Source organism: Musa acuminata, chromosome BXJ3-5, assembly GCF_036884655.1.
Source record: "Musa acuminata AAA Group cultivar baxijiao chromosome BXJ3-5, Cavendish_Baxijiao_AAA, whole genome shotgun sequence".
NCBI lineage: Eukaryota > Viridiplantae > Streptophyta > Magnoliopsida > Zingiberales > Musaceae > Musa > Musa acuminata.
In genome coordinates, this window is record NC_088353.1 from 26,807,994 (window position 1) to 26,824,960 (window position 16,967).

The following is a 16,967-nucleotide window of genomic DNA, read 5'->3' on the forward strand; positions in this document are numbered from 1 at the left end:
GTCTCGTGGGTCCCGCTATCGCATCCACACTCCCGCTGCGCCTCCTCATGTGATTACAACTTAATCATAGGCACGCAGGCCCGACAATAAACGAGAAATATAATGGAGGCTCGCAGACCTCAATAATAATAATCACAAGTACACATATCACACGGTCCATGATCATTCGTCCACACATCATACATCACATGTATAAATAATCATCATCATGTAGGACTACTAGATAATAATAAAAATAATAATCAACTAAACCTTTTAATTAATTAATATTTTTTGAAATCAGAGACATGTAGGAAATTTCTAAATTTATAGGAGTATTTTCGTAATTTAGACAAAAGACAGAAGCTGGAATTTCTCAAATTTCGAGGGACAAAATTGTCTTTTGCCCAGAAAACCCTAATGCCCTACTACCCTTTGCTGCTGCCGCCGCTGCCACCCTGCTGGCGGCGGCCTGTGCGGCGAGGGGCGGGGCGCTGCCGCTGCAGGTGGGCGACCCCGCGGGCGTCGCCACCTCCGCGGGCAGTTCTGCCGGCGGGGCAACGCCCGCAGGCGGTGCTGCCCCTGCAGGTTGGCGCCCCAACGGGCGCCGCCGCCTCCGTGGGCGGTTCTGCCCGCGAGGCAGCGCCCGCAGGCGGTTCTGCCCGCGAGGCAGCGCCCGCAGGCGGTGCTGCCTCGCTGGCGGCCGCCCCTGCGGGGTTTTTGCCCGTGGGAGCAGCGGCCACAGGCGCCGCTGCCCTGCGGTGCCTCAGCCCGCGCTGCTGCCCCGCGGCGCCTCTGCCCGCGGGCTCAGCGGCCGCAGGCGCCTCTACCCGCGGGCTGCCAGCCCCGCCGGCCGGCTGCTGCAGCCACAGCGCTTGCGCATGCGCCGGCGCTGTGCTGCCTGGCTGCGGCTGCCGCTGCAGGTGGCTGCAGGCATGCAGATCGAGGGCAGCAACTGTTGCTGCCCTTCCTCGCATTTGCGTCAATGATTTTGACGTCAAAATTCTTCCTAAACACAACACACGCAGTTCAAAACCAATCATTCACACGAACAACCTGGCTCTGATACCACTATTGGGAAATCTTGGGGAGGGTGAAGGAGGTCAAGCGTCCTCCTCTCTAGCGGTGATCCACGAGGCTCTAAATCCCTCCTATTTATAGAGATCCCTTGTCAAACCCTAATGGGTCCGCCCCTAGTGGGTATTGGATCTGCATCCAATAAGATAAGGGCTCCGTCGGATATCTCATATCTAAACCTCTACTCATCGCAATGCCTACCATATGTGTGTGACCCTCTAGGCCCAATATCGACCTGGCCGTGAGTCATACCCGTCAGAACTCCTTCTAACTCAGTGAATTATTATCTCTGTAATAATTCACTTGACTCATCGACTACGGACGTACTAGGCCACTACGCCGTAGTCCCTAGACGATACAGGGGAATCCAATCCATTGGACCTGTCTGTCCTCAGTTACCGTGTACCTATAGTCCCTCATCCATCTAATATCCCAAAGACCGTATATCGAGCATGGTGTTGTCAGACCCATACGGTTTCTACTCGAGTCTCGCTCTAATCGGATTCTCCCGGAGAATTCTTTCTCTCTCAACCCGAATGACCCTAGCTAGGGATTTGTCTGAGCGAGAACATATGGGATATTCCTCTCATGACGCCGAGAGTGGATGATCCTCTATCGACACTCAATAGCGCTCGTAAGGTCGACTACCACTCCTAATGACCAGTTGTACTAGATCTGGGACAGTCAAACCTATAAGTCTGGTATCAAAGAGTGGAACACTCATATAGGACATCCTTTGTGTCTCAAGTCTAAGGACCAGATACACCACTAGGACTACGGAATCGCTGTCTGACAATAAGGCATCATCAACCATCCAGCATTCCGTAAGCGGATCAATTAGTGAACTCATTCTCCAATGAGCACCTGTACTGTATCCCTAGTGTCCCTACACGAGCAGCTATGAGACCAGCTGCATCCATCATATGAACGGGTATACAGCACACCAGTCTATCCGGTTATCACGATGTCCCTCTCGAGTAACCTATGACCGGGATTATTTAGGATATGTGTTTAAAGGTGAATCGATCTCATTATTGTGATCTCATCACGATCCGATTCCCATTGCACAAATCCAAGGACATCACAATATATATATGCACATATGCAATAGTTATAAAGTGATATACGCCAAAATATAATAAGCAAAAAGATTCTATATCAAGTCACACGTGCCATCACTCACGTGATTGGCTTGCTGGGCACCTATGACTAGCAATATCTATTTAAAGACCAACCTTGGCTGCAAGTTGGTGCTTGAGGATATGAGGCATATGATTGACTTGAGACTGAATTTAATTTTAGTTGAAAAAATAGATGATGAAGACTATGATAGCATATTTTACAAAGGGCAATGGAAGCTTAGTAAGGATTCTCTTGTTATAATTAGTAGAAAGAAATGTCATACTTTGTACAGGTTGCAAGCTAAAGCTTATGATGAGTAGTTAAATGTTATAGAGAAAGACTTCAACATGGAGTTATGGCATAGGCGATTGGGACACATGAGCGAGAAGGGGCTGCAAACTCTTTCCAAGAGAGAGATATTGCCAGACCTCAGAGGTATACATTTAAACCCTTGTATTGATTGTTTGGCTGGTAAACAACATAGAGTTTCATTTACTAGTCCTGCTTTGTCTAGAAAAATGCATAACTTAGATCATGTTTATACAAATGTATATGATCCTTTGAGGACAAAAACTCATGGTTGATTTGTTGATATTTCCGGTATAAGTGGTGCACTTTATTTTGTCACTTTTATAAATAATTTTTCTACGAAAGTTTGGGCCTATGCTTTGAAGATCAAAGATCAAGTGATTAATGTACTCAAAGAGTTTTATGCCAGGGTTGAAAGAAAGATAAAAAAAGGCAATTGAAATGCATAAGATCAGATAATGGTGGTGAGTACATAGGATTATTTGATGATTATTGCAAGTCACAAGGGATCCAACATGAGATGATAGTTCTTGGTACACCTCAGCATAATGCAATTACAGAGAGGTTAAATCGCACCATCATGAAAAATATAAGATATATGCTTTCATAGGCCAAGCTACCCAAAAGGTTTTGGAATAAGGCTTTAAGGACTGCAATTGATGTGATCAACTTGTCGCCATGTATAACTCTAGATAGTGATGTTGCAGAGCATGTATGGTCAGGGAAAGATGTTTCTTACAGGCATTTGAGAGTGTTTGGTTGTCGTTCATTTGAATATGTTCGATACAATAAGAGGTCCAAACTAGATAATAAGACTAAAGAATGTATTTTTCTTGATTACTCACATGATCAGTTTGGTTACAGGCTTTGAAATCCAGAAAAGCAGAAGGTGTTCAAAAGTAGAGATGTAGTCTTCTTTGAGGATCAAACCTTTGAAGATTTGAAGAAAAAGACACCGACCAAGACTTCTACAGAAGGATTAGCAGATTGTGACCCAGTTACTCCTCTAGTATATCAGGGTGATGAGAGAGATATGCAAAAAGATGGTATAGAACTTGATGTTGATCTACCTACAAGACATGTTGAGTAAGAAGAAGTTGGAGAGCAACTTCCCATAGAATCTCAGTTGATAAGATCTTCTAGACAACGTCAACCTTCCAGAAGATACTCTACAGATGAGTATGTGATGCTTACTGATACAAGTGAACCAGAAAGTTACCAGGAAGGAGTTGAAAGTGAGTAGAAAAAGAAGCAGTTGCAGCTTTAGAAAATTCACACAGATGACAACGAAGCAGACATGTTGACAAAGACCTTACTAAAAGAAAGACAGGAGATATATTGATAGTTGGTCGGTATGACTTCACATTGAGGAGTCATAGGATAGCCTCTCTTATGGGCTAAAGGGGGAGGTTGTTGGGGCTGTCAACCCATATTCAGCCTAAGGTAGGCTTTATCAGCCCACAACTTACCCCATCTTAACCTAACCCTAATTTATATTAGGGGGGGTGTGATAGCTATAAAAAAAGGCAAAAAAAGGCAGCAAGAAGGTAGTTTTTGGCAGCCATGGGATTCCAAAGAAAAGGAGGAGAACAAGGTAGAAAAGGAAAAGAAAGAAAGGGAAGAAGACAAGGACAGTACAGAAAGACTGTTCTCAATCATCTAGCAATGCCTTCATCTCAGATTAGATCAGATCTACAGTAGATTCTTACTGTGATTACTTTGAGAGAATTAGGGAGGATTTAGATATTGTGCACAGTGATATGATCCTTGTATCCCAATTATTCTCTTGATTGTTACTAAGGTTTTAGGCAAGAGATTGAGATTTATATATTCATTATTATTATAGTGGATTATCTCTAGTTTGCCCTAAGTTTTTACCTTTCACATTGAAGGGGCTTTCCACGTATATCTTGGTGTTATATTTGATTGTGGTTCTATTTAATTTTACTGTATATTATGACCTACTAATATTTCTTCATATACAAAAGTTCATTTCTCTGTCAAATAGATCTTAACTCATGATGAGCTTCCCGAAGCTTGCTTCTTGCGAGCCATGAACTACCGTCCCATCACGTTAGAGAACTTGGCTGCTTCACAAGTACATGAAAAATGAGCCCAATTTATGCCTTCCACTCCCCATCATAAATTCTCGACGAGTCCTACACAATCACTGCCATTCTCATGTTACATCTCTCATCAATGCCTTGCGTATCCTTTATTCCCTTCCACCTTGAACCAACCATTCTCATGTTAATCCTCTTGAGATGCATCGACACACGGTCACAAATCATACAGATTTTGTACTATTTTGCCATACCCATAATTAACTCTCCCAATGCTGAAGCAAAGAGAATCGGTTCGGGTCATCAGGATAACTCGAGCATCGAATAAGGAGAATCCCATTGACGTCCATTCTCATCCATCTATTTTCATAGATTTTCCCCAACTCAGACCACCCATTATTTTATGCATTACTATTTCGGATAGGTCTATCTCAGTACCTCTCGAGTTTATAATGAATGTCTTGAGAAAGGTGAATCGGATCGCTAGCCCTCATCAACTGAATTCACTATATGATAAGTCAGCATCTCATCTTTCAATTTCCGATCATTCTTTTTTGGCTCTAAGTATGAGGTCGAAATGAAACAAGTAATCGACAAGTTTTCTGGGACACACTGCATTACTCGTATGCTTACCGAAGGAAAATTGAGGACATATACTAATATCCTATGAGGAAAAGTCATACGAAGTCTGTCTGCTTCGTATATCAAGTAAATCCGTTGAGCAGCAGAATACCAAGCTTCTACATTTTAACTCGGCGGTCAACTTTGCATGTGCAGATGGGAGGATTTCAGCCGAGAAGCCCACCAGAAGATGATATTTTCCAACACGAGATATGTTAGATAAAGAGAGAGGGAAAGAAGAAAAGAACAATGGCATGGATATTTCATTCAGTTTCCTTCGTCGCATGATGACCATGAATCAGACAGTTTTATCTCGTTGTGTGGCTTAGTATGCCACAAGATTCTGAGACCCATGAATCTTTCATGTAACTGATACCACACACAGAACCTGATCAAATCGATGAATGCATAAATATTACTGATTAACTACTTACTTTGATATCCTCCCTCAACCCAACCCATATTGATGAGGTGCTTTTGCTTCTTTCTTCATCGGAAATAGAAGACGGTAACTCCAAACTTTTGGTTTCATCGTACACTAAATTAATTGGCTCGGAACTTAATTCTTATTTTGAAATTACAATGACCACTCACCAGTTGTTTGGGGAGTGAAGATGGTTACTTTCACTATTATTCTCACACAAGTGCCAAATATTTTGATCCAAGAATGATTCATGATGGTGTGCAGGAAGGAGATTTGTTGAGCCTGTTCATGACACGGTGTTTCTGATCGCAGAATAGTATTCCAGAAGAAGAGAAGAGGAAAGAAATGTAGTGGCTAAAAGGCTCGTGGTTTACTGAGAAGGTGAAGCAATAAATTCCATCTCATGTCTCCATCGACCTTCCATTAATGCTCTCTCTCTCTCTCTCTCTCTCTCTCTCTCTCTCTCTCTCTCTCTCTCATGTTAGCATGCAAATCGAAGCCAAGCAAAAAAATTAATGTGCCTTCAATGTTTGATTAGAACAATTGATTGGAAGTCTTTGATCACCCAAAGGAAGTACTTTGAGACACCGAACGCAAATCATTTCAGAGGATCGCCAACACATTCAATATGGTCCTTTTTTTTTTTTTCTGCCAATCATTTATGAAAGTGATCAGCTTTTCAGGAACTGGAAAAACGACTGTCCTTTCATGATATATGTAATAATACATATACATAATTCGGAGTTGTCGAAGCAAATCAACCTTGGGACACTTCTCGTCCAGGACTATGATCCTATGATTTGAAGTATGTGATCAGTGACACAGAAGCCATGTCTGATACGTCAAGTTTTGTGCAGATCATCAAGTGACCATGATGGATGGATTAAGGTGGCATCATCATTATTGCCTGTTAGCTTTAGCTTAAACAAGTGTATTATTCTATGATGCAATGCAGCACCAAAGCCTACAGTTGATGACCGCATGAGTCACCCCACCACACACACACACACACACACACCTCCTCCCTACCCCTGCGGTTGTATAAGGAAGTGAGCTCAAGATTCCCTCACCTCCTCTCACCTTCAATTAATGCATGCCGCAGGCCATACAGACTCCATGTGAGAATTCAAAACCTGCCTCCTCCTCCTCCTCTTCGTCCTGTGTCTGAGAAACCAGATGGGGAAGAAGCTAGGCTTGAGCTCTCTCTTCTTCAGGCTTAGGGACACGCCAAGGCCTTCTTGCCACTCCTCTTCTCCTTCTCCTCCTTCTTCATGGCCTTGGCCTTCCTGCAAGCACCCCAAGACCAGTTCCTTCCGTGAGGTGGAGGGCGACGCCACGTACAAGACTGTCAACTCGGTGTACGTCGAGTCCACCGAGTCGTGCTTCACCCGCTCGTCGGCGGAGCAGGAGAGCTTCTCCACGGTGTCGGACCGCTCCGGCGGTGGCTCGGTGGAGACCGTGGTGCGCGGGCTGCGGTCGGACCGGCTCTTCTTCGAGCCCGGCGGCGACACGAGCTCGATACTGGAGGAGGCGAAGGCAGGCGTGTCGCCGTTCGAGGGCAGCGTCGTGCTGGCCATGGAGTCGGAGGACCCCTACCGCGACTTCCGGCGGTCGATGGAGGAGATGGTGGCGGCTCATGGGCTGAATGACTGGGAGCGGCTCGAGGAGCTGCTGGTTTGGTATCTAAAGGTCAACGGGAAGAAGACCCATCGCTTCGTAGCTGCAGCCTTTGCGGATTTGGTCCTAGGCCTTGCTTCACCTCGGCCTCCTCCGTCTTCTTCCTCATCATCTTCCAATTCTTTTAAGATCGAGGCAATCAAAGAGGCGGAGAGAAGTGAGTCCCGTTGACTTATTGACATGTATATTGTTAGAGTTTTTCAGATAGTGAAGTTTCAAGGCAGAGAGCTATCAACTCTCTCTCTCTCTTCTCGTTCTTCTTCTTCTTCTTCTTCTCTTCCACTTGCTATGTCTTGATTAAGCTCATGTTGTTAGTTTAATTGGAAGATAGAAGAAGCTTGTTGTCTCGATGGACTCAGATTCAGAGTTGTTCTGTCATCGAAGAAGAAGAAGAAGAAGAAGAAGAAGACGAGGCCAGGCGGGTGGATGTCCTCTTGCATAGTAGATGAGAAGGGCATCACAGTTGTAACCAATTATGGACATTAGCATGACACCCAATAATTCTGGTAGAGCAAGACAAGTGATCCTATGGATGCTTTGGAACACCACTTCTTCTGCAGCAGATGATGACAACCATGAAGCACTGCTGATGCAGGGTTGGTGTTCTCCATCAGGCCACACCCACGAGGAGTGCTGCTCTCTCATCCTTCTCCAACAGGACCTAGGAAAGGTCACATCTTTTCAGGTCAATGAGAGCAGCTGTCTGATTCTTTTTATCACTCAATTACAAGGTGTTAATGTTGAGTTTCTTCGTTAATTGAAGAACATGGAATGTCCCAACTCCACCTGGCCTGCTTCTCCCACCCAGATACCACTAATTTTTGTATCTCTACTATCTCTATCTTCAATCTCTAATTTAAACTCTACTATCTCTACGTACTTAAGCTAATATAATCGACTATCATTTTATTAAATGATAGTCAGTCGGATTTAAGCTGAATAGACTCATTCGTCGAGGCTTTATCCCAAGGAAACTTAGTACAGAATAATTGCCGTCAAATAAGATAGCCAAGAAATCCTAGTGAAAACTCTTTGTAACAGTTGTTACTTGTACGAGGAAGACGTATCTATCTCATCTCCTTTCCTTTCACAAGAAGACAAAAAGGTTAAGCAGCCTTAAACTTCATCCACTAACAAAGCCTGCACATGGGTTAATTATGGCATGCATCACTGTCTAACTTTAGAGAAGGACGAGGAGATGGATAAGAATTAGATTCTTGTCTGTAGTTTCAACTGAGAAGCTTCTAAAACCTGCATCGTGTTGTGAACTGCCAAAAACCATGCAAAAGCCCTTTGTTTCCTGAGCAATTAATTAATACTTGTTGGGGCGACCATCGTCATTAATAATATATATTACACTGCTCGAGAAAGCCAGTTATGGAAGGGCTAAAACCATACTCAGATATGTTATTTAAATAGAGCAACAATGTAGTCATCACATTGCTGACTGCTCTGAACCCAAGCAACTGGTGGTTACTTTCCTCCCACTCCTTTCCTGCAGGTTGGAATTGCCAAATGTGTTCGCGAGAGACACTTTATTTCGAGGGAAATTGCTGTTAGTTAACAAGGCCTGACATCCTTGGGTGTCAACACATTGTGTTAATGTTAATCACAAGCATTGAAGTGCATGACTTTTAATGAGGACCTGCTCATTGGGGTTGGGGGGGGAAGACCAGAGCAACTTGTTTAGTCATTGTGTCTGATGCAGCTGCACACCACACGTCCACAGTAGCTGCTGTGTCTGCTTAACGGCTTTAAGCCCTCTATACTTTTGATCTTTAGATTAATTGGCATCAACACTAGTTCCAAAAGAGCCTTAGCCTAATGGTGGATCTCTCTCTCTCTCTCTCTCTCTCTCTCAGAGGTTTCAGACTTAGTTGAAGGTGATACCCAAGCATTAGAATCAGGCATTTCTTTCTAAATGGGGGATAAAAACAGAAGAATTTCATTAAGTCAATGAGAGGATCTGGTTCCTCAATCAACAAAAACTTCCAAACTTGGCCATTTTTGCTGTAGCAATTAAATGAATTTTAATTCCAGTAAATTGTGATCAATAATTTTGCTGTCCTTTAGTGACTCTGAAAGTTCAGCTGCAATGGTGCGTGACTTGCTGAATGTTTCATGCACCATAATACAACAAAACTAATTAAGAACATATGTCGTGACTTCAGAACAAGTCAATATGAGACACCAACAAAATAGCAAGCTTGGGACAGTTGACCATAAAACAGGAACTCTTTCCTTTTGCTGACAACCATAAGTACAACATCCAACATCATCATGCTCTACAATCTTCACCTCTGCAATTGCCGCAAGTGATTAGCATGTGGACTTTTGTTTTGTACACTTATAATCGTATGAGATTAGTTCAGAAGATAGGAATATGAAGTCAAAGCCATTTGTCCAGAAACTACTTATCTTAAAGATTGATATAACGGATGGACATTTATAAAAGGGAACAGCCATTTGCGTGAAAGTACCTATGTTTCATCAAGCTCACAGGGTTCTTGGTAAAGCCAAAAGGTGGTCCATTGATGGCCACTGCCATGGGTTTCAACCTCTCGCTTCTCGTCAGTCATGAGGTCTGTGACCACCACGGGTTTCCCACTGCTGTCTCTCGTGATTTCTTTAGGACCATGTCAGCACAGGGCGCCTGCATTATTCATGGGGAATATTTACTGCTCACCTATCTATTTAGCATTGAGTATCCAAGCTAGACAAATTAGGTCTCGAGGTTTCTAACATTCGAGTTGATTGGACTGATGTACCAGAGTTCAGAAGGCCACAAAGAAATCACAGTTTCTTTTAGAGAAACTGTGAACAGGAAACAAAAGACCACAGTAAGCTGAGTGTAAAAAGTTCAGATACCTGAAGCCTCCAAAAACGGAACCGAAAACTAGTGACTTTTGTCCTTGACAGAGTTGGCTAATGAGAAAGTATTTGTGAAGCAGATATGAACAGTTGGGAACAGTAGCTTCTTGTTGCTGTCGCCGTCTTCAATCACATTAGGGCGAAAACATGGGTGCACTCTGATTCTGCAGGTATACTAACTGCACCCCAGGGACATCTTCAAAAACCAGCTATCTATACATCACCCTGAAACTTTCATCCAATTTAGAATGCACCAGAAAATTATGTGATAAGAATTACAAATGTGGTTCTTCTATGGACCACAGCTCTATATGTTTTCGGCACCATCAACTGAAACTAAATACGCTAGCCAGAGCCAAACACTAAGAACTTGTTGGGTTCAGCCCATATGGGCTTAGACAATTGAGCTTATTGAACCCAAATCAGCAAAGAAAGAAATTAAAAAAAAAAAAAAAAGATTAGAAAAAAAGATCAGATTCTTGTTTACCGCGTGAGGAGGAAAGAGGAGAGAGAAAGATTAGGTTTCTGAGTTTTCTGTTTGACGATCGGTGGCCAAACGTTGTCAATTTCAGCCCAAATTTTATGTGGAGAATCCTTGCAGCAAACTTTACAATCCTAACGGTGTTGATCTACAGTTTACCCTCTCTAAGATACTTTCCTGTGATATCCATTTTGTGAGACCTAGAATTCTCTTTTGAGGAGATCCATCCTATATGACGAAGATATGCTATTCTTGAGCCAAGATCTATGATCTTGATGTTATTATGATCCTCTAGTTATTCTAGAGAAGACCTACTATAAACCTGTTATTATTATTATTGATAGTGGAAGTTTGAGGTGGACTACGGTCCCGTGGTTTTTTCCACATTGGGTTTTCCACGTTAAAAAGATTTGGTCTCACTGTGTGATTGATTTTTGCTCTATTGTTTATGCTATGCTAGTTAATATTTTCATTTGGATATCAAGTTGGTATTTTGATGAGGAATCTATTTTGATACACAAAGAGGGAAAGAATTATTCCGCTTTAATAGATTTTTCCCAACAAGTGGTATAAGAGCAGTAGGTTATTTTGTGCTAGTTTTTCTTGTGTGATTGAAATGGAGCAATCAGATGGTATGATTAAATTGAACTCATCAAATTATTCTACTTGGAGGCGTCTGATGGAAGATTTGCTATATTGCAAAGATTTGTATAAGCCTATCAAGGTTAAAGATAAACCTTCTATTATGGACGATGAAGAATGAGAAGTTCAACATAGAAAAGCTATTGCCTATATTAGAAGATGGATGGATATAAACTTGCATAAGCATATTTCAGATGAAACCAGAGCTGATGTTGTTTGGCAAAGGTTAGAAAACCTCTTTGCGAAAAAGATAGTGGGAAATAGAATTTCTCTCCTCAGAAGGCTTGTAAATTTGAAGTATAAAAATGGTGGTAACATTGTTGAGCACATAAGCCTATTTCAGAGTCTTGCAAACAAGTTGGTTGCTATGAAAATAAATATAGATGATGAGATACAGGGATTGTTACTTCTCAACTCTTTACCAGAAAGTTAGGAAACGTATGTGGTGACTATTTGTAACTCCACGCCAGAGGGGACTCTAACTATAGATATGGTTAAAGACAATTTATTAAATGAAGATGCTAGAAGGAAAGAATAGAGTGAATCTTCTTCTAGGGCATTTGTTACTGAAAAAAAAGAAAGACGTGGAAGAAGTCATAGCAGAAATCCACATGGTTATAGAGGAAGATCCAAGTCTAGAAGAGATATCAAATGTTTTCACTGTAATAGGCCAGGTCACATGAAGAAAGAGTGTATGTTTTGGAAGCGAGAACAGAATAAAATGAAGAAAAATGAGAAAGAGACCAATACAATTACTGTTGAAGGTAATATCACTATTGTCTGTGATGAAGGTTGTGTTAGCCTTGTAGCTCAGGACAATAATTGGGTAATTGACTCTGGTGCTTCATTTCATGTTACTTCTCATGGAGATTTCTTTAGATCTTACACTGTTGGTGATTTTGGTAATGTCAGAATGGGAAACAACGATACATCTAAGATTGTGGGTATTGGAGATATTTGCTTGGAGACCAGTATTGGGAGCAAATTAATACTCAAAGATGTAAGGCATATTCTAAATATTCGTCTTAACTTGATATCTACAGGTAAACTTGATGATGAGGGTTTTGCATATTATTTTGGTGAAAGCAAATGGAAACTCACTAAAGGTTCTCTAATTGTGGCAAAAGGAAAGAAGATTAACTCTTTTTATGTCATGGAAGCTAAGCTACACAAAGGAGAGATTAATGCAATTCGAAAAGGTGAAAGTATAGATTTTTGGCATAAGAGGCTTGGACATATCAGCGAGAAGGGACTTCAAACTCTTGCTAGAAATCAGTTCTTACCAGAGTTGCAGGTACATCTCTTAAATCTTGTGATCATTGCTTAGTTGGAAAAACACATAGAGTTGTATTTCAGACATATCCATAATCTAGAAGATCAGATGTTATTGATTTAGTTCATACTGATGTCTGTACTATGCAAACTAGAACTCTTGGAGGTGCTCTTAATTTTGTTACTTTTATTGATGACTATTCTAGAAAAGTTTGGGCTTTTGCTTTGAAATATAAAGACCAGGTACTCGATGCTTTCAAGGAGTTTCATGTTAGTGTTGAAAGAGAAACTTGCAGAAAACTAAAGTGTATTCGATCAGATAATGGTGGCGAGTACAAGGGTCCTTTTGAGAATTATTGCAGGTTTCATGGAATCAGGCTTGAGAAAACAGTTCCGAAAACTCCTCAGCAGAACGGTGTGGCAGAAAGGATGAACAGAACCATTGAAGAAAGGATTATGTGTATGCTTTCTCACGCCAAGTTACCGAAGTCATTTTGGGGGAAGGCTATGAGAACTACAATTGACCTGATAAATCTTTCTCCATCAGTTCCTCTGCAAGGTGATGTTCCAAAGAGAGTATGGAGAGGAAAAGATATATCTTATAATCATTTGAGAGTCTTTAGATGTAAAGCATTTGTTCATATTCCTAAAGATGAGAGGTCCAAGCTTGATAGTAAAGCAATAGCATGTATCTTCTTGGGATATGGTCATGAAGAGTTTGGGTACAGATTATGGGATCCAGTGAACAAGAAGATTATTAGAAGCAGAGATGTTGTGTTTCTTGAAGACCAATTGTTTGATAATGGTAATAATATTGAGAAGCCAGAAACCTCTGTTTATATTCCTTGGAGTTTGGGTCCAATTCCTTCACCTATAGTTCATGATAATCATGGGAGAGATGAACAAGAAGATTGTGGTAAGAATACTAGTGATGATACACCTACAGTTGATGATGCTGAACCAACTGAACAAACACCTCCACCACTAGTTGAGATTCCATTGAGAAGATCCACTAGAGAGTGACAACCCTCTACCAGATATCCTCCACATGAGTATGTTATGCTTACTGACGGGGGAGAGCCAGAAACTTACCAAGAAGCTATTCTACATGAGAATAAGAATGAGTGGGTTAAAGCCATGCAAGAAGAGATGAGATCCTTACTTGAGAATCACACCTATGACTTGGTAAAGTTGCATAAAGAGAAGAAAGCTCTCAAGAATAAGTGTGTTTATAAATTGAAGACTAAAAATAATAGCTCACAACAGAGATACAAGGCATGACTAGTTGTGAAAAGATTCAGTCAGAAGAAAGGTGTTGATTTTGAAGAAATATTTTCTCCGGTTGTGAAAATGTCCTCTATCCGAGTTGTTCTTGGTTTGGCTGCTCGCTTGAATTTAGAAGTTGAGCAACTTGATGTAAAAACATCATTTCTTCATGGTGACTTAGAAGAAGAAATTTACATGGAGCAACCAGAAGGTTTCAAAATCAAGGGAAAAGAAAATCTGGTATGTAAGCTTAAGAAAAGCTTATATGGACTCAAACAAGCTAGACAGTGGTACAAGAAGTTTGATTCCTTTATGATGAGCCAAGGGTATGATAGAACCACATCTGATCATTGTGTGTTTATGAAGAAATTTTCAGATGATGATTTTATTAGTTTACTGCTATATGTTGATGATATGTTGATTGTTGGCCATGATGTTGAAAAAATTGGAAAGCTTAAAAAAGAGCTAAGTAAGTCTTTTGCCATGAAAGACTTGGGATCGGTGAAACAAATACTTGGCATGAAGATTCTTCGTGATAGGAAGAAAAAGAAGATTTGACTATCTCAGGAGACTTACATTGAAAAGGTTCTTGAAAGATTCAACATGAGTAAAGCCAAAGCGGTTTGTTCCCCACTTGCAGGTCATTTCAAGCTTAGTTCGAAACAATGTCCTACAAGTGAGAAAGAAAAAGAAGAAATGTTCAAAGTACCTTACTCATCTGCAGTAGGTAGTTTGATGTATGCTATGGTTTGTACTAGGCCAGATATAGCTCATGCAGTTGGAGTTGTCAGCCGATTTCTCTCTGATCCTGGAAAGGAACATTGGGCAGTAGTGAAATGGATATTAAAATATCTAAAACGTACTTCCAGGTTGTGTTTATGTTTTAGCAGTGATAAACCTGTGTTAGAAGGCTACACAAATGCAGACATGGCAAGTGATACTGATTCCAAGAAATCCACTTCGGGATTCTTGATAATATTTGCAGGAGGAGCAGTCTCTTGGCAGTCTAAGTTACAGAAGTGTGTTGCTCTATCAACCACAGAAGTAGAATACATAGCAATTACTGAAGCCTGCAAGGAAGCTTTATGAATGAAAAAGTTTCTACAGGAATTGGGTTTGAAACAGGAAGGATATACTATAGTCATAGCGTCATTTACCTCTCCAAGAATTCAACATACCATTCTAGATCCAAACATATTGATGTGAGATATCACTGGATTCGTGATGTGCTTGAGATGAAAGAATTACAGTTAGAAAAGGTATATACCAATGAGAATGGATCAGATATGTTGACAAAGTCTTTGCCTAAGGAGAAGCTTGAAGCATGTAGGCAAAGAGTGGGCTTGGTACAACCCACCATATGAGCTGGAGGGGGAGAATTGTTGGGTCCAACCCATATGTAGGCTTGGACAATTGGGCCTATTGAGTCCAAATTAGCAAATGAAAGAAACTAAAAAGAGGAGAGAGAAGGTGAGAAAAAAAGAGATCAGATTGTAGCGTGCAGCGTGCGACGTGCAGAGGAAAGAGGAGAGTGAAATAGAGAGAGAAAGATTAGGTTTATGAGTTTTCTGTTTGACGATCGGTAGCCAAACGTTGTCAGTTTCGACCCAAATTTTATGTGGAGAATCCTTGCAGCAAACTCTACAATCCTAACGGTGTTGATTTACAGTTTATCCTCTCTAAGGTACTTTCCTGTGATCTGATAATGAAAATTTGAGGTGGACTACGGTCCCGTGATTTTTTTCACGTTGAATTTTTCACGTTAAGATTTCTGTGATTGATTTTTACTCTATTGTTTATGCTGTGCGGTTGATATTTTCATTTGGATATTAAGTTGGTATTCTTGGCCACTCAGCTACACTAGTCAAAGAACGTTGACATCATTCATTTTGTATGGAATTAGCTTCATGAATTCTAGCACTAGTAATTATTTAGACCTCTCAGATACCTCAGTTGCACAAATGATTAACAATTGAACAATGATTAATTTGCTGAACAAGGTCGAAGACAAGTTTGGTTACCTAGCCATGACGTAGAAGATATGCTTGATGGAGTCTCTGCCTTGCTGAACAAGTATCCAAGACCAGTTTGGTTACCTGGAAATAGCCATGATGCAGATAGATTTTCATGATAAAGCATCTACCTATATAGTTTAATGAGGCAATGAATCTCAGACATTGAAATTTTATCACCGAGATGAATGGACTGCAAAGGGTCTTGCATCATATTGGTAAAATGTAGGAGCAAATTGTATGGAAACCAATAACATAGTTTAAATACAGTGATCAAATGCACTCATAGTTGCAGCCTAACAGGCTACAACCGGTTGCATGCATGTTTGACGCACACACTTCTTTGTGTCCTCCAGAAAGATGGACCGTTGAAGGACAGGTCCAAGAGCTCTTTCTAGTCTCTATACATAGAATGCACACAACCCAAGAGATTTCGTTCTCTAAACTCTTCAAACAAGATTGGACTCAAGATCAGTGGTGTATATATGATGCAGTCACTTGGCAGAAGCCAACAACCATATATGAAACCTATGAACTAATAAGTGAGGACTCAATATCAGGCATGAACAATAATACACCAAGATTTACTATTATACTGTACACAGTAACTGCAGCTGTTCCTTCTGGCAATCGATACTGCTCTTGCAAATATCCTCACCGCCAAAACCATCGATCATCAGATTGTTACCAAGCTTGATCTTTGTGGCAGTGATGTTGGGGATCTTGATGGAACCTGATTGTCCCCACCAACAAACGAATCTTCTATCTCTAGATTACAGTGTGCCAGTCCCCATAACACCAGATGGAACTTGCAGCTAAGGTGTGCTAGCACTACCCGTAACAATGTCATCTGTACTAAACTCGCTGATTCCATCCCATTCTACCCCTGCTAAAATTTGAGCTGAGTTCCAAGTGACATTTGAAACTGGTCAGAAAGGATGAAATGAGCAATAACTTAAAAAAGGATACCTGTTGTCTTCCACATGTCTGTAATACTAAATCCAGAATCTGATAAAATCCAGCAATCAGTATCAGTCCGCAAATAAAAAGGAAAACTTTAAGAAGAAGATTCCACCCAGTTCATTTATCAAAATTTCATGTTCTAACACTACAAATAGAAAAAGTGTAGCAGTAACACACAATCATATCAT

At 41.0% G+C, this 16,967-nt stretch overlaps 1 protein-coding gene across 1 annotated transcript; it reads left to right on the forward strand.

Moving 5' to 3' along the window:
- The first annotated feature begins 6,668 nt into the window (after positions 1-6,668).
- Positions 6,669-8,053, forward strand: LOC103985257 (transcription repressor OFP13). The gene is made up of 2 exons (XM_009402905.3): positions 6,669-7,429; positions 7,588-8,053. Exons 1-2 carry the CDS (start codon positions 6,772-6,774, stop codon positions 7,590-7,592), a joined length of 663 nt encoding a protein of 220 aa, XP_009401180.3. The 5' UTR covers positions 6,669-6,771; the 3' UTR covers positions 7,593-8,053.
- Positions 8,054-16,967: the final 8,914 nt, after the last annotated feature.

Coding starts and splice junctions, on each gene's coding strand:
- LOC103985257 (XM_009402905.3), top strand. CDS start 6,772: ATGGGGAAGAAGCTAGGCTTGAGCTCTCTCTTCTTCAGGCTTAGGGAC.